The 21,106-nt window shown below is 50.2% G+C and overlaps 1 protein-coding gene across 9 annotated transcripts in view; it reads left to right on the top strand.

Moving 5' to 3' along the window:
• The window catches only part of LOC120317782 (protein KRBA1-like), a 42,428-nt gene that overhangs the window by 10,534 nt on the left and 10,788 nt on the right, over window positions 1-21,106 (top strand). For 5 of the 9 annotated variants that reach the window (XM_039364698.1, XM_039364657.1, XM_039364639.1 and 2 more), the window contains exons 6-18: window positions 1,507-1,695; window positions 3,557-3,703; window positions 4,767-4,967; window positions 6,260-6,433; window positions 8,495-8,623; window positions 9,048-9,176; window positions 10,712-10,861; window positions 12,606-12,758; window positions 14,125-14,277; window positions 16,321-16,458; window positions 18,027-18,173; window positions 18,257-18,418; window positions 19,399-19,563. In XM_039364698.1, coding sequence (XP_039220632.1) covers window positions 1,507-1,695; window positions 3,557-3,703; window positions 4,767-4,967; window positions 6,260-6,433; window positions 8,495-8,623; window positions 9,048-9,176; window positions 10,712-10,861; window positions 12,606-12,758; window positions 14,125-14,277; window positions 16,321-16,458; window positions 18,027-18,173; window positions 18,257-18,418; window positions 19,399-19,563 — 2,037 coding nt within the window. The remainder of the gene's footprint in view (window positions 1-1,506; window positions 1,696-3,556; window positions 3,704-4,766; window positions 4,968-6,259; window positions 6,434-8,494; window positions 8,624-9,047; window positions 9,177-10,711; window positions 10,862-12,605; window positions 12,759-14,124; window positions 14,278-16,320; window positions 16,459-18,026; window positions 18,174-18,256; window positions 18,419-19,398; window positions 19,564-21,106) is intronic. The other 4 variants (XM_039364666.1, XM_039364648.1, XM_039364674.1 and 1 more) reach the window with 4 other exon arrangements.

Genomic DNA, 21,106 nt, shown 5'->3' with positions numbered 1-21,106 from the left:
TCCCAACATGGCTGGTTTCCCTCCTTCCCCCCCCATCCCATCCCTCCTGGCCTTGCATGCTCTCCTTTTCAAGGGCACGACCCACTGCATCGCCTCCTCAGCTGTCGGCCGTCCGTCCAGCTCAGAGGCGGCTTCTCTGAACTGCTGGCGATGGGCTGCAGAGTCCCAGAGTGTGCCTATAGAGGGGCCGGCAGGCTGTGGCTGCTGATGGGCAGTGTCGGCCCCCATGCGCTCGCTGGCCTCTGTGTGCGGGGGCCAATGGTGTCAGGCAGCAGCTGCCCCATCCCCTGCGACAATGGCACCCCCACCCTGCCTCGCCTCACCCAGCCTCACCCCACAGGACGAGCCTCCTGCCCACCGCCCCCACCTGCCAGAGACCCCCCGGATCTCCCCCAACCCTGCCTGGCCCCCACAGGTGTCCCTCCCCACGAGCAACATCGAGGTGACCATGCCCAGCTTGGCCACACCCACCCAGTCTGTTATGACCACCACAGCCATGCCCACCCAGTGGGCCACGCCCACCTGGCACCCGGCGATAAATAAGTGGGTTTTGGGTTGCAGTTTGGGAACTCGGGCTCTAAAAGGTTCGCCATCACTGTTTTAGAGAGTCGTTGAAGCCACTTGGAGGTTTACCTGGGTCCTCAAGGTCATCTGAGTAGTCCAGTTACCTCCTGAAAAAGCACCTTTGGGACAACCGTGGCCTGGATGACTGAGAATCTCCGTAGACACGAAGTGAATAGTCACTAGAGCCGATTCAGAAGGCAAGGAGGAAGTCCAGAGTCCCAAAACAAGGTGCAAAGTCCACAGGCGAGGGTCTGTAGTCGACAAGTAAGGGTCAGGGTCCGCAGGGAAGAAACACGGTCCAAAGCAAAAACGTGGTCCAAAGCAGAATCACGGTCCAAAGCGGAGTTTACAAAGGCCGGGGAAGTGGGTGCCAAAGCTAGACAATTGTCACCCGATGGAGACACCCGATTTAAACCTCAAATCGGGTGTTCCTTATGAGGAGGGACAAAGCGGCCTCCTCGCCAGCAACTTGGCAGATCTTCTTGGAGCTTGCCTCCCCTCCACTCTCCGGGCCTTCGGATTGCGCGGGGGAGGCAGCTGTTCTTCGTCAGAGGGAATCTGCTGCCTCTCTGCCTGTCCGCAGCTGATCCTCTCCTGCAATTGTGAGAGTAGGCAGCTCCCCATCCGATTGGCCACCTCTCTCTCATGCTGGAGGCTCCCGGGACAGCTTTGTCCTCACGCCCTGGCCTTTCCAAACATGCCACCCCTGTCGGATGGTCCCTGTTTGAACTTCTCCTCCGATGGGGCATCCGATGGGATCGTGACTGATTTCCTCTTCATTCTTCTCGGTTGTCCTTGGCTCCCAGGAGTTGTGAAACATTCCCCCCCCCGCCAATCACACGCAGATCCCTGCCTGGACTTCGCTGAACGGTGGAAATACCTTGCGGGAGTTTGTGAGAGTTGCGGGAATTTGTGAGCGTCTGATCTTTTTTTTTTTTCCAGCGAGTCCCGCTGTCCAGTTGAAGAGTTCTCCACACTTCGGACGACTCGAACCCTTAACCAGCTTGGTTTCCCTGAGTGCCTCCAGCCCAGCGAAGACTCCCAGCAGCAGCAGCCCAGAGGGAGACTGGTCGGAGCCCACCAGCCAAGGCACGTTTGCCCCCTGCGATGCTCAGGGATTGAAGGGAGCAGGTTGGTCCTTCACTGGGACGAGACAGGTAGTCCTCAAGTTACGGCCGTTCGTTTCGTGACCGTTCTAAGTGGAAAAAAAAGTGATTTACCACCGTTGCAGCATTTCCCCGTAGTCGCGGGATCAAAATTTGGATGCTTTGCAACTGACTCCTATTTATGACGGTCAACAGTGTTCCAGAATCACGTAATCCCCTTTTGTAACCTTCTGACAAGCAAAGTCAATGAGAAAGGGTTGGGGTTAGGGTTACTTCACAACTTTGCAATTGTATTATTCTCTTAACAACAGCAGTGATTCACTTCATAACTGCAGCAAGAAACTTCCTAAAATGGGGGTAAATTTGCTTAATAACTGTCTTTCTTAATTACAGAAATTTTGGGCTCAATTATGGTCATAAGTCACGGGGCGGCAACCTGTGGCTCCGGAGCCGCATGCAGCTCTTTCAGCCTTCTGCTGCGGCTCCAGTCCTCCTTCGCCAGTTGCAGAGAGAGAGAGACAGAGACAGAGAGAGGCACGTGCGCTTCCCTTCTCTCTCTTCTCTCTCTCTCTCCGATCTTCTGGCTCATGCTGCTCTCCAACAAGCCGACAAGCCTATTGGGCGGGGCTCCTGCCTTTGCTGCGTCTCTGCAGGAAGCAGGAAGCAGCAGAAAGCAGCTTCTCTCTCTCTCTCTCTCTCTCTCTCTCTCTCTCTCACACACACACACACACACACACACTGAGTGGGGGAAGAGGACTGGCAGACCAAGGGCAGGAGAGCCAGCCCAATAAGAATGTGTGTCAGCTTGTCGGAGAACAGCGTGAAGCCAGCTTGCCAGGTGAGCAGATCAGAGAGAGGGAGAGAGAGGGGGGGGAGAGAGAGAGGGAGAGAGAGGGGCGGAGAGAGAGAGAGGGAGAGAGAACTCATCACAGTAGCCTCTATTTCTTTTTAATTAAACTCTTCAATCAAGCTCCCCCTTTCTTGTGCGCGCGCGTGCATGTGCAGGTTTTGCGGCTCCCAGTGTTTTCTTTTCTCTGGGAAATGGGTCCAAGTGGCTCTTTCAGTGTTTAAGGTTGCCAACCCCTGTCATAAGTCGAGGACAACCCATATTGAAAAGGTACTTCTCTGAAGGGAAAACGGCAACTTGTACAATACACAGAAGCGAGACTGTGGATCACACAGGTCTCCTCATCCACTGGCAGGCCATCCCCCTGTACTCTCTGATGAGCTACTGAGACACCCTCTCTGCTGGATAAGACGTTCTGTGTTGATCAGAGGCTTTGCGGTACCAGTAGTCCTTGGCTTACAACCACAAATATTTCAGTTCTTCAGCAAGACACTTATTAACTGAGTTTTGCTCCATTTTACAACCTTTCTTGCCATCGTGGTTAAGTGAATCATTGCAGTTGATAAGTTAGTCGCCCGATTGGTATGTGATTCCAACTTCCTTGTTGACTTTGCTTGCCAGCAGGTCACAAAATGAGATCTACAAGGATGGTCAGTGTGAAACAAGGTCCTCAGTCTCTTTTTTCAGGGCTGTTGTCATTGCCACCGTCCTGGATCAGTTGCCAAGTGTCTGAATTTTGATCCCATGATTGTGGGGATGCTGCAACAGTTGTAAGTGCGGTCAGAAATCCTTCTTTTCGGTGCCATTGTCATTAACACTGTCATAACTGTGAATCAGTTGCCAAGCATCTGAATTTTGATCACATAACTGTGGGGATGCTGCAAGGGTCATATGTGTGGAGAACGGTCCTCTGTCCCTTTTATCAATGCCTTCGTAAGTTTGAGCAGTCTCTAAACAAACTGTTGTAAGTTGAGGATCACCCGTATTAACACTTCACATGATGTTGATTCTAGTCTTATTTTTCTTCCTGTTGATGCAGAAGTAGCAGCCTGTGCAGAGTCGTTGACCAAGGAGAACCTAGCCGAAAGGCAGCTGAAATCCGAGGAAGGTCTTTTCCTTTGGTGTCCTCGTCTCTCGATGGAGCAGAAGCACAGCCCAGAAATGGACCCGAGGCTGGACACTGATGGTAAGTTTAAGGAAGGGTCTTCCGGCCCCCTGTCTTCTTCATCCGGCCCTTCCCACAGGTTTGATATCCCTTCCCGTTGCAAAAATTGGATCCAAGCTGGTTACCATCAGTTCAGTCTCCTCGCGGAGATGTTTGCGACCACAAAGGCGCCCCTGGACCTTGAAAGGCTGGAGAAATGTGGAATCGAACGCGGGATCAAAAAAAACAAAAACCAAGGGCAGTGTTTATTTATTGAATAGTGTACTCTGGAGGAATTCCCTCCAGAAAATAATGGACAAAAAGATACATTCATCTTTACGGGTAGTCCTCAACTGACAACAGTATGTTTAGTGACTGTTCAAACTGAAAACATCTATTCTGTTCTGTTCCATTTCACTCCATTCCATTCTGTTCTGTTCTATTCCATATTTTCTATTCTATTCTCTTCCATTCTGTTCCTTTCTGTTCTGTTCCATTCCATTCCACTCCACTCCATATTTTCTATTCTATTCTGTTCCGTTCTGTTCTCTTCCACTCCATTCCATATTTTCTATTCTATTCTGTTCCGTTCTGTTCTCTTCCACTCTATTCCATATTTTCTACTCTATTCTGTTCCGTTCTGTTCTATTCCATTCCATTTTTTCTATTCTATTCTCTTCCATTCTGTTCCGTTCTATTCCATTCCATTCCACTCCACTCCATATTTTCTACTCTATTCTGTTCCGTTCTGTTCTCTTCGACTCCATTCCGTATTTTCTATTCTATTCTGTTCCGTTCTGTTCTCTTCCACTCCATTCCATATTTTCTATTCTATCCTGTTCCATTCTGTTCCATTTCATTTCATATTTTCTATTCTATTCCGTTCCATATTTTCTATTCTGTTCTGTTCTATTCTATTTCTGTTCTGTTCCGTTCTATTCTATTTCTATTCTATTCTATTCTATTCTATTCTATTCTATTCTATTCTATTCTATTTCTATTTCTATTCTATTCTACCTTACCTTATCGTATCGTATCGTATCGTATCGTATCCTATCGTATCCTATCCTATCCTATCCTATCCTTCATCTTCTTTATTGTAAAGACTCTTCTGCAGATTCTGGCTGTCTGGACCAATCCCGTTCCTGGGGGGATGGAGGGGCAGAGGAACCCGTATCGCCGGGAACTTTGCAAAGCATCTCTGAGGCTGGCCGCCAATCTGAGGACGGAAAGACGGTGCCCGAGGCTGCGGCTGAAAAGGAGCTTCTGAAAAGGTCCGGCGAGGCATCGCCAAAGTCGGTGCCAGGTTTGTAATTTGGGAACTCGGATGGGGACAAAGCCATTAACAGAATAACAGAGCCGGAAGGGACCTTGGAGGTCTTCTAGTCCAACCCCCTGGGATGTGTTTAGGACTAACTGCATAGCATGCAGATGTGCTTTTCACTCTGCGATGCATCTCTGCTCCTGGGACATTTAGGCAGGGCCGGGAAACAGGGTGAGCAGGTGGCCTCAGTTGAAGTGAGCAGCAACAAGGATTGTGGTAGTCCTCGACTCATGACTGTTCGTTTCAGGACAGTTCAAAGTTATGACAGTCTTATCCTCTCCATTCCTCTCCCCTCACTCCTCTCCTTTCCATTCTCTCCTCTCCTCTCCTCTCCATTCCATTCCATTCCTCTCCTCTCCATTCCTCTCCTCTCCTCATTCCACTCCTCTCCATTCCATTCCTCTCCTCTCCATTCCATTCCTCTCCTCTCCATTCCACTCCTCTCCTCTCCATTCCATTCCTCTCCTCTCCATTCCACTCCTCTCCTCTCCATTCCATTCCTCTCCTTTCCATTCCTCTCCTCTCCTCTCCATTCCACTCCTCTGCTCTCCTCTCCATTCCATTCCTCTCCTCTCCATTCCACTCCTCTCCTCTCCTTTCCATTCCACTCCTCTCCTTTCCATTCCACTCCTCTCCTCTCCATTCCACTCCTCTCCATTCCATTCCTCTCCTCTCCATTCCACTCTCCTCTCGTCCTATCCTATCCTATCCTACCCTACATTACCCTACACTACCCTACTTTACCTTACCTTATCATCTCATCATCTTATCATCCTATCCTATCCATTTTATATCTCATCTCATCTTATCTCATCTTATCTTCTCACCCTATCCTATCCTATCCTATCCTATCATCTCGTCTCGTCTTATCTTATTATCCTATCCTATCCATCTTATATCTCATCTTATCATCTTATCTCGTCTTATCTCATTTCATCTTATCTTCTCACCCTATCCTATCCTATCCTATCGTCTCATCTCGTCTTATTATCCTATCCTATCCATCTTATATCTCATCTCATCTTATCATCTTATCTTATCTCATCTTATCTTCTCACCCTATCCTATCCTATCCTATCCTATCTTATCCTATCCTATCCTATCCTATCGTCTCGTTTCGTCTCGTCTTATCTTATTATCCTATCCTATCCCTAATCTCATCTCACCTTACCTCATCCCATCTTATCACCCTATCCCATCTCATCCCATCCCTCATCTCATATCATCTTATCTCATCTTATCATCTTATCTCTTATCTTCTTCCTCTTCTGTAGAAGCAAGGTCGGAAGAGAAACCCCTCCAAGGGTTGCTGAAGTGCCTGAAGGAGCTGGTTACCCTGCAGCCTGGCCGTAGCCCCCAAGGCCCCTTGAAGGCTTCCATCCAGAGGCGATCCGAGACCCTCGGAGTCAGGCAACGGGGAGGCAGGAATGACGCCTTACCCAGGCAAGGTGAGTCTCGATCCACCTTCCCCTTCTTTTAGCTGACTGTCGATTCTCCTCGGACGCCTCCCTCCTGTGGTGGGAGCCAACGCAGGCCCCCCCGAACGAATACCGGCAGTCCTCAATTTACGACCTCAATGGAGCCCCAATTTCTGTTCTGCTAAGTGAAACGTTTCGCTCAGCGAGTTTGGCACCACGTTACCCATCGTTCTCGCCATGCTTGCTGAAGCGAATCACAGCCGGGGTTTAAGTTGGTAACCCGGCTGTTAAATAAATTTGACTTCCCCATTTGGCTTCGCCGGTCAAGGGGATCGTGTGAATCCCGGGATACTGCGACTGTCGTAAAGATGAGCCGGTTGCCCAGCGTTTGGATTTTGATCCCGTGGCCCTGGGGATGCCACAACAGCTGTTAAGTATGAATAATCGTCACCTTTTTCAGGGCCGTTGTAACTTTGAATGGTTACTAAGTGAATTGCTATAAATCCAGGATTAGCTGTAATTAAGGCTCAGTGCAGTAAATTCCCCCCTGGTGGGTGCTGTAGGAATTTCATTCCAGAAAAGAGTAAGATGGACTCCTGCAGGCAGAAGGAGGTACTCGTATGTGTACATTTCAGGAGAGGAAAGGACATCTACGCAGAACAATCAAAGAACAGAATAACCGAAGAGCCGAATAACCGACGAATCACCAAATAATAGAATAGCAGAATGATAGAATAATAACCGAACTGTAGAATGACAGAATAACAGAAGGACGCCGGACAGAATGACAGAATAACCGAATGACAGAGTGACACAAGAGCTGGACGAAATGGTGGGATCACAGAATTACAAAATAAGGGAAGAGTTGAACCGAATTGCGGAATAACTGAATTGCAGAATGACAGAATAACAAAATAGTGGCGCTGGAAGAGACCTTGGAGGTCTTCTAGTCCAGCTCTCTGCTCAGGCATGAGACCCTTTCCTCCTCCTCCTCCTCTTCTTCTTCTTCCTCCTCCTCCTCTTCCTCTTCTTCTTCTTCCTCCTCCTCGTCTTCTCCTCCTCCCTTCTTCTTCTTCTTCTTCTTCTTCTTCTTCTTCTTCTTCTTCTTCTTCTTCTTCTCCTCCCCCTCCTTCCTCCTCCTCCTCTTCATCTTCTTCCTCCTCATCATCTTCTCTTCCTCCTTCTGCTCCTCTTCTTCCTCCTCCTCCTCTTCTTCTTCTTCCTCCTCTTCTTCCTTCTTCCTCCTCCTCCTTGTCTTCTCATCCTCCTCCTCCTCCTCCTCCTCGTCTTCTCATCTTCTTCTCCTCCTCCTCTTCATCTTCTTTCTCCTCCTCATCTTCTCTTCCTCTTTCTGCTCCTTCCTCCTCCTCTTCTTCTTCTTCTTCCTCCTCTTCTTCTCTTCCTCCTCCTCCTCCTCTTCTTCCTTCTTCGTCCTCGTCTCCTCCTCCTCCTCCTCGTCTTCTCATCTTCTTCTTCTTCTCCTCCTTCTCTTCTTCTTCCTCTTCCTCCTCCTCCTTGTCTTCTCATCTTCTTCTCCTTCTCCTCTTCTTCTTCCTCTTCCTCCTCCTCTTCTCCTCCTCCTCTTCTTCTTCCTCCTCGTCTTCTCTTCCTCCTTCTGCTCCTCCTCCTCCTCCTCTTCTTCTTCTTCTTCCTCCTCCTCCTCTTCTTCTTCTCTTCCTCCTCTTCTTCTTCTTGTTCTTCTTCCTCCTCGTCTTCTCCTCCTCCTCATCTTCTCATCATCTTCCTCTTATTCTCCTCCTCCTCCTTCCTCTTCTTCTTCCTCCTCCTTGTCTTCTCTTCCTCCTTCTGCTCCTCTTCTTCTTCCTCCTCCTCCACCACCATCACCACTACCACTACCACGTTACTAACTTAGCAACTGCAGTGATTCATTTAATAACACACACACACACACACACACACACAAGCAATTGGAAAAGGATCTGACGCCCGCCTAAATGAGCCAGTTTCAACTTTTCCATGTGGTCCCTGTTAGAATTACAGCACCGTGTTTTTCAACTGGTTTTTTTTTAAAAAAAAAAACAATCTTCCAATGTCTCGATTTTCATTCCTCCTTACCGTTCCCGTCTGCAGTTAAGAGGGAAGCTTCCGAAGAGGAACTGGGGGTCCCCAACCCCAGAGAAGGACCAGGGTCTTCGTTGGCAGCCAAGGGGAACCCTTCCATCCCCCAGCCCGAGGGGGGCAGGAGACCAAATTTTCCAGGTGGGAGAGAGAGATGGATGATGGGTTGATGGAAAGGAGGGAGGGAGGGAGGGAGGAGGAGGAGGGGTCCCCTACTTGATCAGGGGTTGGACTAGAAGACCTCCAAGGCCCCTTCTGTTATTTTGAGAAGAAGGAGGAGGAGGAGGTGGAGGAGGAAGAAGAGGAGGAGGAGGAGGGAAGGGTTTCCTGCTTGATCAAGGGGGTTGGACTAGAAGACCTCCAAGGTCCCTTCCAACTCTTGTCATTTCCGGCAGGTGCGTGGCTTGCTGGTGGTCCTGTGGCTGCCGATCCCAAATCCCATCTTGCTGGGGGGAAGTTTCCTGGCTGCCGAGGGTGGGAGTGGGGTTGGTAGAGAAGGGGCTCGCTTCCTGTTCTTGTCTCCAGCAAAGACGGGACTAAGGGCCGCGTTTCTGGGTGTCTGCAGTTAAAATAGAGCAGGTGGGCGGCAGCTCCTCGTGGCAGGACCCGCAGGGAGAGCCTGCATTGGTGGTTTTCCATGCAAGTGGAAGCTGGGAGAAAACCCCAGAGCGATCCGGCACCTCGGCCGTTTGTGGTAAGCTTCTTCCCTCCAGGTGTGTTTTTGGGGGTTGAGTTTCATGGCTGCCCTCAAGCACTGGGAGAAGGGGAGGGAGGGAGGGAGGAAGGAACTGGAACATCGGTCCAAACTGGCAGGGAGAGAGGGAAAGAGGGAAAGAAAAGAAGAAGGAGGGAGGGAGGAAAGAAGGAAGGAAGGACAAGAGAGAAAAAGAAAAAGAAAGAGAAAGAAAGAGAGACAGGGAGGGAGGGAGAAGAGGTAGGGAGGAGGAAGGGAGGAAAGAAAAAGAAAGAAAGAAAGAAAGAAAGAAGGAGAGAGGGAAAGAGAAAAGAAGGAAGGAAGGGAAGAAAGAAGGAAGGAAGAAAGGACAAGAGAGAAAAAGAAAGGAGGAAAGAAAAAGAAAGAAAGAAAGAAAGAGGGAGGGGAACAGGGAGGGAGGAGGAAGGAAGGAAAAAAGAAAGAAAGAAAGAAAAAGGGACAGAAAGAGAAAAGAAGGAAGGAAGGGAGGAAAGAAGGAAGGAAGGAGAGATGGGGAAGGAACGAAAGAGAAAAGGGAGAGGGGAAGGAAGGAAGGAAGGAAGAAAGGACAAGAGAGAAAAAGAAAGGAGGAAAGAAAAAGAAAGAGAAAGAAAGAAAGAGAGGGAGGGGAACAGGGAGGGAGGAGGAAGGAAGGAAAGAAAAAAGAAGGAAAGAAAAAGGGACCGAGGGAAAGAGAAAAGAAGGAAGGAAGGGAGGAAAGAAGGAAGGAGAGATGGGGAAGGAATGAAAGAGAAAAGGGAGAGGGGAAAGAAGGAAGGAAGGAAGGACAAGAGAGAAAAAGAAAGGAAGAAAGAAAAAGAGAAAGAAAGAAAGAGAGGGAGGGAGGGAGGGAGGGAGAAGAGGGAGGGAGGAGGAAGGAAGGAAAGAAAGAAAGGGAGAGAGGGAAAGAGAAAAGGAAGGGAGGGAGGAAAGAGAAGGAAGGAAGGAGAGATGGGGAAGGAATGAAAGAAAAGGGAGAGGGGAAGAAGGAAGGAAGGGAAAGAAGGAAGGAGAGAGATAGAGGAAGGCAGGAAGGAGTAAGGAAAGGAAAGGAAGGGAATGGCAAAAAGAAAGGAGGAAGGAAGGAGAAAGAAGAAGGAAAGAGAGGAGAAGGAAAGAAAGAGAAAAAAGGGAAAGGGAGGAAAGAAGAAAGGATGGAAGGAAGGAGAGATAACAGATGGAAAGAAGGAGTAATGAAGGGAAGGAAAAAGAAGAGAAGGGAATGGCAAGAAGAAAGGAGGAAGGAAGGAGAAAGAAGAAAGAAGGAAAGAGAGACAGGAGAAGGAAAGAAAGAGAAAAAAGGGAAATGGAGGAAAGAAGAAAGGATGGAAGGAAGGAGAGAACAGATGGAAAGAAGAAGTAATGAAGGGAAGGAAAAGGAAGGGAAGGGAATGGCAAGAAAAAATGAAGGAAGGGGAGGGAAGAAGGAGATATGGGAAAAGGAAGGAAGGACAGAAGGAAGGAAGGAAGGAAGGAAAGAGAGATAGGAGAAGGAAGCACCTGCAGTAGAGATACCTTCATTTGTCTCCCCCCAGTTAAATCTGAGGAAGAACTCCCTCTGCGAGGCCACGAGGATATCTTGGAAGAGAAGGGCTACCCCCACTTTGGCCTTCCGAGGAGCAGCTTCTCTCTTGGTGCCAGAGAATCCGGGTCCAAGCTGGAACTTTCGATCCCGTATTCGGATGGTGAGGCAGAAACCATGTAGGGAGGGTGTGGGGAGCACATCTTGAAGGGTGGGAAGGCTGTCGTTTCTTTCCCCCCCCCCAAATTTTTGCATTCCCTAGTTGAGTGATTGTGGCCAAGGTTGAGCTGAGGAGATGAAGAAGAAGAAGTCAAGGTTATGCTGGGGGGAGGGGATGAAGAAGTCAAGGTTGACCTGGGGAGATGAAGAAGTCAGGGTTATGTTGGGGAGATAATGAAGAAGTCAAGGCTGACCTGGGGAGATGAAGAAGGTTGACTTGGGGAGATGTAGAAGTCAAGGTTGACCTGGGAAGATGAAGAAGAAGTCAGGGTAGACCTAGAGAGGTAAAGGTTGACCTGGGGAGATGAAGAAGGATTATGCTGGGGGGAAGAAAAAGTCAAGGTTGACCTGGGAAAATGAAGAAGTCAGGGTTATGTTGGGGAGATGATGAAGAAGTCAAGGTTGACCTGGGGAGATGAAGAAGGAGTCAGGGTTGACCTGGGGAGATGAAGAAGGAGTCAGGGTAGACCTAGGGAGGTAAGGAAGTCAAGGTTGACTTGGGAAGATGAAGAAGTCAAGCTTGACCTGGGGAGATGAAGTAGAAGTTAAGGTTGACCTGGGGAAATGAAGAAGTCAGGATTATGTTGGGGAGATGAAGAAGAAGTCAAGGTTGACCTGGGGAGATGAAGAAGGTTGACCTGGGGATGTAAAGGTTGACTTGGGGAAGAAGTCAAGGTTGCCCTGGGGGGATGAAGAAGGATTATGCTGGGGGGATGAAGAAGTCAAGGTTGACCTCGGGCGATGAAGAAGTCAGGGTTATGTTGGGAGATGATGAAGAAGTCAAGGTTGACCTGGGGAGATGTAGAAGTCAGGGTTGACCTGGGGAGATGAAGAAGGAGTCAGGGTAGACCTAGGGAGGTAAAGAACTCAAGGTTGACTTGGGAAGATGAAGAAGTCAAGCTTGACCTGGGGGGATGAAGAGGAAGTCAAGGTTGACCTGGGGAGATGAAGAAGTCAGGGTTATGTTGGGGAGATGATGAAGAAGTCAAAATTGACCTGGGGAGATGAAGAAGTCAGAGTAGACCTAGGGAGGTAAAGAAGTCAAGGTTGACTTGGGAAGATGAAGAAGTCCAGGTTGAGCTGGGACGACGAAGAAGTAGTCAAGATTGAGCTGGGGAGACGAAGTAAAAGTCAGGGTTGACTTGGGGAGAGGATGAAGAAGTCAAGATGATCCTCATGCCCCCCACCCAATACAAGAAAGCAAGGCCAGGATGGGATGGGGACAACTGAAGTGAAGCCTACATCTCTGGCTTTGAGAAGACGTAGAAAGTGACGGGGATTTCAATTCTGGGAAGTCAAGAAGGGAAACCAAACCCAGGTCAGATGCTGGAGAAAAGGGAGAAGGAAGGAAGGAGCTGGTTCAGGGGTTCCCGCCCAGCCTGGGAACTGCGTCTGGGTTTACCTAGGTGCCCGTAGTGAGGGGCTTCCCCATTTCCCATCCCTGAAGAACAGGTTCTAATGGAAGCCACCATGATGCCAATGTCTTCGGAGATCCCTGCAGCTTTCCCCCCTTGAGTCTTCTTCTTCTTCTTCTTCTTCTTCTTCTTCTTCTTCTTCTTCTTCTTCTTCTTCTTCTTCTTCTTTTCTTCTTCTTCTTCTTCTTCTTCTTCTTCTTCTTCTTCTTCTTCTTCTTCTTCTTCTTCTTCTTCTTCTTCTTCTTCTTCTTCTTCTTCTTCTTCCTGACCCAGAGTGGAGTCCGGCCACCAGTCCTCTCCATGGGTTGCTCAACTGCCTGAAGGACATCCCCGTGGCCAGACCGCTGACCCCCAAAGTCACGATGGGCAAACAAAGAGCAACAGGGGAGAAGGAGAGACACCGAGGGGGAAGAAGAGGACGGTTCGGTAGGTCTGGGGTTGGGAGAAGATGGTCAAAGCCGTCAACGAGGACAGAGCTTCCCAACCTTGGCAGTGTCCGGGAAATGTGGACTTCAACTCCCAGAATTCCACAATAGCCGTTGCTGAGAATTCTGGGAGTTGAAGTCCACTCCTTTTCATGTGGACTTCAACTCCCAGAATTCCACAACAGCCGTTCCTGAGAATTCTGGGAGTTGAAGTCCACTCCTTTTCATGTGGACTTCAACTCCCAGAATTCCACAATAGCCGTTGCTGAGAATTCTGGGAGTTGAAGCCCACTGCTCTTCAATTCACCAAGGATGCGCAATGCTGAGCTAGGTAGGACACACATATATATATATGGAGGTCCCGTCTGTCTCACATCTCCAAATTTCATCACTTAGCCATGCCTCTCCCTCTCCCCCAGATTTTGTGGTGGAACTCCCATCGTCCCCAGCCAGGAGGACATACGAGTTGTGCCTGATGGGAGTTGCGGCATCACCCATCCGTAGGAAGAAACGAAGCACAGATGTTCTTTGACGTAACCATCGTTCGTTTAGGGCACGGGCGTCAAACGCGTTGCGTAGCCTGACGTGTCGCGGCTTTTTTCGCGTCGCTGGAGCTGGGGTGGGCGCGGCCTCCGTGGGATGCAACCGGCCTACAGGCCAGCCGTTTGACACCCCTGGTTTAAGGACTGCTCACAATTACAGCTGCACGGAAAAGGGTGGCCGAGAACTGGTCCACGCACGTACGACCGTTGTGGCATCGTCAAGGTCAAAACTGGGATGCTTGGCAAGCAGTGTGTCTTTGTGACCATGGCAGCATTTTGGGCCATGTGATTGCCATTTGCAACCTTCCTCCTCCTCCTCGCAAACCCCCCTCCCTTCTAGCACTGATGACGTTCCCTAGTTGGGTCATGAAACGTCTGCAAGAAAACAGCCAAACAAATCCCCATATTATTATTATTATTCCTCTTCCTCCTTCCAGCACTGATGATGTTCCCTAGTTGGGTCATGAAATGTCTGCAAGAAAACCACCACAGTCAGAGAGCACCAAGGACCCTACAGTCCTTCCTTCCTTCCTTCCTTCCTTCCTTCCAGCACTGATGTTCCCTAGTTGGGTCATGAAATGTCTGCAAGAAAACCACCACAGTCAGAGAGCACCAAGGACCCCACAGTCCTTCCTTCCTTCCTTCCTTCCTTCCTTCCTTCCTTCCTTCCTTCCTTCCAGCACTGATGTTCCCTAGTTGGGCCATGAAATGTCTGCAAGAGCACCAAGGACTCAACAGTCGTCATCGTCCTCTTCCTCCTCCCCCCCCCAAGGGAGGGTAGCTTCTGAACCCATGACCCACCTGTCTCTTCTTGTATCTCGGCAGGCCCCCCACCTGACCCCTGCCTTCCCCAAAGCTCCGAAGCCGGTCACGGGGAAAAGCCCGCCCAACAGCCCCTCCTGCCCCATGGATACGCCAACAGGCCCCATGAGAGAAACCCACCGGGGCGGAAAGTGGAGGCAGCGATGGCGTACGAAGGTTAGTTCCACAAACGAGACAAACCTTCATCGGCCTGTGTTTGTTTGTGTGTTTGCTTATTTGTGTGTGTATTTATTTACGCCCCGCTGTTATTTTTATAGATAACTCGAGGGGGGGCAAACAATCCTAATTCTTTTTCCTCCCCCTGCTTCCCCCACGACGACGGCTCTGCGAAGTGGGACTGGGCCAACGTCACCTAATTGGGTCTCGCGTCTAAGGTCGGACTAGAACTCACCGTCTCCCGGGGATTGGCCTAGAGTCACCCAGCTGGCTTTCGTGCCTGAGGCGGAACTAGAATTCACAATCTCCCAGTGATTGGCTCAAAGTCACCCAGCTGGCTTTCATGCCTGAGGCGGGACTAGAATTCCCAGTCTCCTGGTGATTGGCCCAAAGTAACCCAGCTGGCTTTCATGCCTGAGGCGGAACTAGAACTCACAATCTCCCAGTGATTGGCCCAGAGTCACCCAGCTGTCTTTCATGCCTGAGGCGGAACTAGAACTCACAATCTCCCAGTGATTGGCCCAGAGTCACCCAGCTGGCTGTTATGCCTGAGGCAGAACTAGAACTCACATTCTCCCAGAGATTAGCTCAAAGTCACCCAGTTAGCTTTCATGCCTAAGGCGGGACTAGAACTCCCAGTCTCCCAGTGATTGGCCCAGAGTCACCCAGCTGGCTTTTCTGCCTAATGTGGGACTAGAATTCCCAGTCTCCCAGATATTAGCTCAAAGTCGCCCAGTTAGCTTTCATGCCTAAGGCGGGACTAGAACTCACAATCTCCCAGTGATTGGCCCAGAGTCACCCAGCTGGCTTTCATGCCTGAGGCGGGACTAGAATTCCCAGTCTCCTGGTGATTGGCCCAAAGTCACCCAGCTGGCTTTCATGCCTGAGGCAGAACTAGAACTCACAATCTCCCAGTGATTGGCCCAAAGTCACCCAGCTGGCTTTTGTGCCTAAGGCGGGACTAGAACTCACAATCTCCCAGTGATTGACCCAAAGTCACCCAGCTGGCTGTCATGCTTAAGGTGGGACTAGAACTCCCAGTCTCCCAGATATTAGCTCAAAGTCGCCCAGTTAGCTTTCATTCCTAAGGCGGGACTAGAACTCACAATCTCCCAGTGATTGGCCCAGAGTCACCCAGCTGGCTTTCATGCCTGAGGCGGGACTAGAATTCCCAGTCTCCTGGTGATTGGCCCAAAGTCACCCAGCTGGCTTTCATGCCTGAGGCAGAACTAGAACTCATAATCTCCCAGTGATTGGCCCAAAGTCACCCAGCTGGCTTTTGTGCCTAAGGCGGGACTAGAACTCACAATCTCCCAGTGATTGGCCCAAAGTCACCCAGCTGGCTGTCATGCTTAAGGTGGGACTAGAACTCCCAGTCTCCCAGATATTAGCTCAAAGTCGCCCAGTTAGCTTTCATGCCTGAGGCAGAACTAGATCTCCCAGTCTCCCAGTGATTGGCCCAGAGTCACCCAGCTGGCTTTCGTGCCTAAGGCGGGAATAGAACTCCCAGTCTCCCAGTGATTGGCCCAGAGTCACCCAGCTGGCTTTCGTGCCTAAGGCGGGACTAGAACTCCCAGTCTCCCAGTGATTGGCCCAGAGTCACCCAGCTGGCTTTCATGTCTAAGGCAGGACTAGAACTCACAGTCTCCCGGTGATTGGCCCAGAATCACCCAGTTGGCTTTCATGCTTAAGGCGGGACTAGAACTCCCAGTCTCCTGGTGATTGGTCCAAAGTCCCTCAGCCAGCACACATATCCCACAATTAAATCCTCGGGCCTGCGAGAAAACGGCATCGGGGTTGTTTCACACCTTGGAAGGAAAACCTTGTTTTGAAGAAAAGTCTAGTCTGTTTAGTTGGTCTGCTGGGTATCTACCCTAGCTTTGCTCCAGGAGCAATTGTCCCCTTGGGTTCATCCCCTGCAAGACCAACCCTGTGAGGTAGGCTGGGTTGATTATGGCCCAGAAAGTTCCTTCTTCGAGGGTAGACTCCAATCCAGCTCTCCCCAGCGGGTCCTCTTTTGATGTTCCTCCTCTGTTCCTCCAGGAACCACGAAGGAACGTCCTCCTCCAAGCGCCCACATCCAGCCCTCGTCCCCCGCCATCATTTCATTGGTCAGCAGCTCCCCGGACAGCCTTCCCCGGTGGACTCCCGAACCGGGCCGATGGAGAAGGAAGGAAGACGGTGAGATGCCTCCTGGGCCTAGCGAGGTAGACCCCGATCCTTCGGGAGACGGGACCTCTCGGGGTCCGCCTCTTGGCAGAATGGCTCCTGGCATCTGCCACGGATCCCCGTTGTGATCTTAAGCAGGCGATCTTGAGTAGGCGATCGGTGATCTTGTGATCTGAAGGCGGGGAGGGGAGTCGATGGCCAACTCCAACGTCTTCCAAGTCAACCTTGACGGTGGGCTTTCACAGTGATCGCGGCTACGCTGATGGCGGTCAAGCTGTCACCGACTTGTCTTCTGCAGAGCTTGGCTGTCTGTCTGTTTGTCTATGTTTCTGTCCGTCCATTCATCCATCCATCTATCTGTCCATCTGTCTATGTCTATCTGTCTATTTATCTATCTGCCCATCCGTCCACCCACCCACCCACCCACCCCTTTGTCCACCCATCCCTGTGTCTGTCCGTCCATCCATCATCTGTCTGTCCATCCTTCCATTGTCCATCCATCCATCTATCTATCTTTCTATTTATCTATCTGTATCATCTTTGTCCATCCATCCGTTTGCTTATGTCTATCTGTCTATCTTTCTGTCCGTTCATCCATCCATCCATCCATGTCTATCTGATCTGTCTATCTGTCCATCCTCGCTCCCTCCCTCTTTGTCCATCCATCCGTCTGTTTATGTCTGTCTCTCTTTCTGTCCAACATCTTCCAGGTCAACCTTGACGGTGGGCTTTCACAGCTGATCGTGGCCACGCCGATTGTGGTCCAGCTGTCACCTACTTGTCTTCTGCAGAGCTTGGCTGTCTGTCCACTTATCTGTCTGTCTATCTTTCTGTCCGTCCATCTATCCATCCATCTATCTGTACATCCATCCACCCACCCATCCATCCCTTTGTCCACCCATCCATCCATCCGTGTCTGTCTGTCCGTCCAGCCATCCATCATCTGTCCATCTGTCCATCCTTCCATTGTCCATCCATCCACTATCTATCTATCTATCTATCTATCTATCTATCTATCTATCTATCTATCTATCTGTATCATCTTTGTCCATCCATCCATTTGCTTATGTCTATCTATCTTTCTGTCCGTCCATTCATCCATCTATCTATCTGTCCATCTGTCTATGTCTATCTGTCTATTTGTCTATCTGCCCATCCGTCCACCCACCCACCCACCTATCCCTTTCTCCACCCACCCACCCACCCACCTATCCCTTTCTCCACCCACCCACCATGTCTGTTCGTCCTTCCATTGTCCGTCCATCCATCCATCCATCCATCCATCTATATCATCTTTGTCCATCCATCCGTTTGCTTATGTCTATCTGTCTGTCTTTCTGTCCATTCATCCATCCATCCATCCGTCCGTCCATCTATGTCTATCTGATCTGTCTATCTGTCCATCCTCCCTCCCTCTCTCTCTCTTTGCCCATCCATCCGTCTGTTTATGTCTTTCTGTCTGTCTGTCTGTCTTTCTGTCCAACTCCAACGTCTTCCAGGTCAACCTTGACGGTGGGCTTTCACAGCTGATCGTGGCCACGCCGATTGTGGTCCAGCTGTCACCTACTTGTCTTCTGCAGAGCTTGGCCAAGCCCAGAGTCCTTTGCCCGGCCTCGGGAAAGGGTTCAAGGAGACCCCGTGGGGTTCCCGCAGCCGGGCCTGTTCGCCGGCCACCAGCAGCTCCCCAGACGGTCTCCACAGACGGACGTCGGCCAGGAGAGAGGAAGGTGAGAGGGTTGGGGGCTCAGATCTGGTGGGATGTGTGTGCGTCTGAGTTGCCATGCTGACATAAGGACCCCCTGCTCTGTAGGGTTCAGTCAAAGCAGCACCCCCTTGCAAGGCCTAGAGAAGTGCTTGAAGGACATCCAGAGCCAGCGATGGTCCCCGTCCGTCACTTCCTCCATCCACAGCTCGCCAGACAGACGCCGGCAGTGGACACCCGAGCCAGCGACGTGGGCCAGGAAGGAGGAAGGTGAGAGGTAGCTTGGTGGCCCCCACTTCCTCCCCAGGGGGAGGCATGGAGGGTGGGGAAAGGGGGAAGGCTAGGCGGCCAGAGATGTAGCTCAGCTACATCCTATCTGTCCGTCCACCTATCCATCCATCGTCTGTCTGTCCATCCGTCCGTCCATCCACCCACCCATTCTTCCATTGTCCGTCCATCCATCCATCATCTCTCTCTCTCTCTCTCTTACCCATACATCCATCTATATCTGTCTGTCCATCCATCCATTCTGTCTGTCTGTCTATCTATCTATCCATACATTCATCTTTATCTGTCCATCCATCCAGTTTATCTATATCTATCTATCTATCTGTCTTGTCTATCTATCTGCCTATCTATCTATCCATCTATATTTGTCTATCCATCCATCCCTTCTCTCTGTCCTATCTATCTGTCTGTCTGACTATCTATCTATCTATCTATCTATCTATCTATCTATCTATCTATCTATCTATCTATCTATCCATCCATCCATCCATCCATCTATATCTGTCCATCCATCCAGTTTATCTATATCTATCTATCTATCTATCTATCTATCTATCTATCTATCTATCTATCTATCTATCTATCTATCTATCTATCTGCCTATCCATCCATCCATCTCTTTTGTCTATCTATCCATCCATCCATCTATATCTGTCTATCCATCCATCCCTTCTGTCTGTCTATCTATCTGTCTGTCTGTCTGTCTACCTACCTACCTATCCATCCATCCATCTATATCTGTCTATCCATCCTGTCTACCTACCTACTTACCTGCCTAACATCTAATGGACCCTTTTGGGGGGGGGAAGTCTGTCAACTTGGAACAGTTCCCAAGTGACCCGTCGTAAGTTGAGGATGCCCTGCAAAAGGGACCCTGTGTGTGGTGTGTGTGCGTGCGCGTGCGTGCCTGTGTGTGAACAGTGGGATTCCAACAGTAGCAGCAACTCACCTTTTGCAAACAGGAGGGAGCCCCCCCAGGGTCCCACCCCTTCAAGGCCTGGAGAATTGCCTGAACGAGATCGCCCCGAGCAGAGACTTCCTCAACGCCAGCCCTGCCAGGCGCGGTGTCGGCGCTCAGAAGCGGGCGGGAACGGAGGAGGCTCACTCGCCAAGGCCAGGGCCTGCAGGTAAGATCCTGTTCTGGAGGTGCTGGAGGACTTGGCCTCAGGGTCACCTCCAAGGTTCTAGTCCTCCGGGGTTTCTCCGGGGTTTCTCAAGAGAACGGAGGCCGGATAGGGTGGGCAGGAAGATGGGGTTCCTCTGGGGCTGCCCTCCAGCCACGTCCTGTCAGCCCTTTGTGGTCCGTCTCCTACCAGACGTGTGGACTTCATCTCCCAGAATTCCCTGCAGATACAATGGATGGGTGATAGATACATTTGACGTGTGGATGGAGATGGAGAGATGATAAATACAACGAATGGATGGAGGGACGGATGGTAGACAAATACAATGGATGGACGGACGGATGGACCTATATAAGTGGATGGATGATGAATATGATGGATGGATGGATGGATGGATGGATGGGTGGGTGGGTGGATTGATGGACGGACCTATATAAGTGGATGGATGATGAATATGATGGATGGAGGGATGGATGGACAGATGGACCTATATAAGTGGATGGATGATGAATATGATGGATGGATGGATGGATGGATGGGTGGGTGGATGGACGGACGGAGGGACCTATATAAGTGGATGGATGATGAATATGATGGATGGATGGGTGGGTGGGTGGATGGACAGACAGATGGACCTATATAAGTGGATGGATGATGAATATGATGGATGGATGGATGGGTGGGTGGATGGATGGACAGATGGACAGACGGATGGACCTATATAAGTGGATGGATGATGAATATGATGGATGGATGGATGGGTGGGTGGGTGGATGGACAGATGGACAGACAGATGGACCTATATAAGTGGATGGATGATGAATATGATGGATGGATGGATGGGTGGGTGGATGGATGGACAGATGGACAGACGGATGGACCTATATAAGTGGATGGATGATGAATATGATGGATGGATGGACAGATGGACCTATATAAGTGGATGGATGATGAATATGATGGATGGATGGATGGATGGGTGGGTGGATGGACAGATGGACAGACGGATGGACCTATATAAGTGGATGGATGATGAATATGATGGATGGATGGACAGATGGACCTATATAAGTGGATGGATGATGAATATGATGGATGGACGGACGGATGGACCTATATAAGTGGATGGATGATGAATATGATGGATGGATGGATGGACCTGTATAAGTGGATGGATGATGAATATGATGGATGGATGGATGGACCTGTATAAGTGGATGGATGATGAATATGATGGATGGATGGATGGATGGACGGAGATTGCATCCCACTCATGTCAGGAGCACTGAGGCACTTCTGGGTTGAAAGGATTAGCCAGTGACCTCACTATTGCCTGGGAGAGGGCCTCCTTTCATGCCCCTGGCACTAGCTGGAGCCATGGACAGGAGCTCAACCCCACCCCAAGGCAGCACTCAAGTCTCGAACACGGGTCTTGCTAACCACACGAGCCATCGTGCTCCTAATTGATAGCAGATGGATGAATTGATGGGAGATAGACATAATGGACGGATACAGTGGATGGCTGGAGGGATGAATGGATAGATGA

The sequence above is a fragment of the Crotalus tigris genome, unplaced genomic scaffold, assembly GCF_016545835.1.
Source record: "Crotalus tigris isolate CLP2741 ecotype Arizona unplaced genomic scaffold, ASM1654583v1 scf7180000017592.2434428, whole genome shotgun sequence".
Classification (NCBI taxonomy): domain Eukaryota; kingdom Metazoa; phylum Chordata; class Lepidosauria; order Squamata; family Viperidae; genus Crotalus; species Crotalus tigris.
This window is presented reverse-complemented; position numbering and strand designations above follow the sequence as displayed.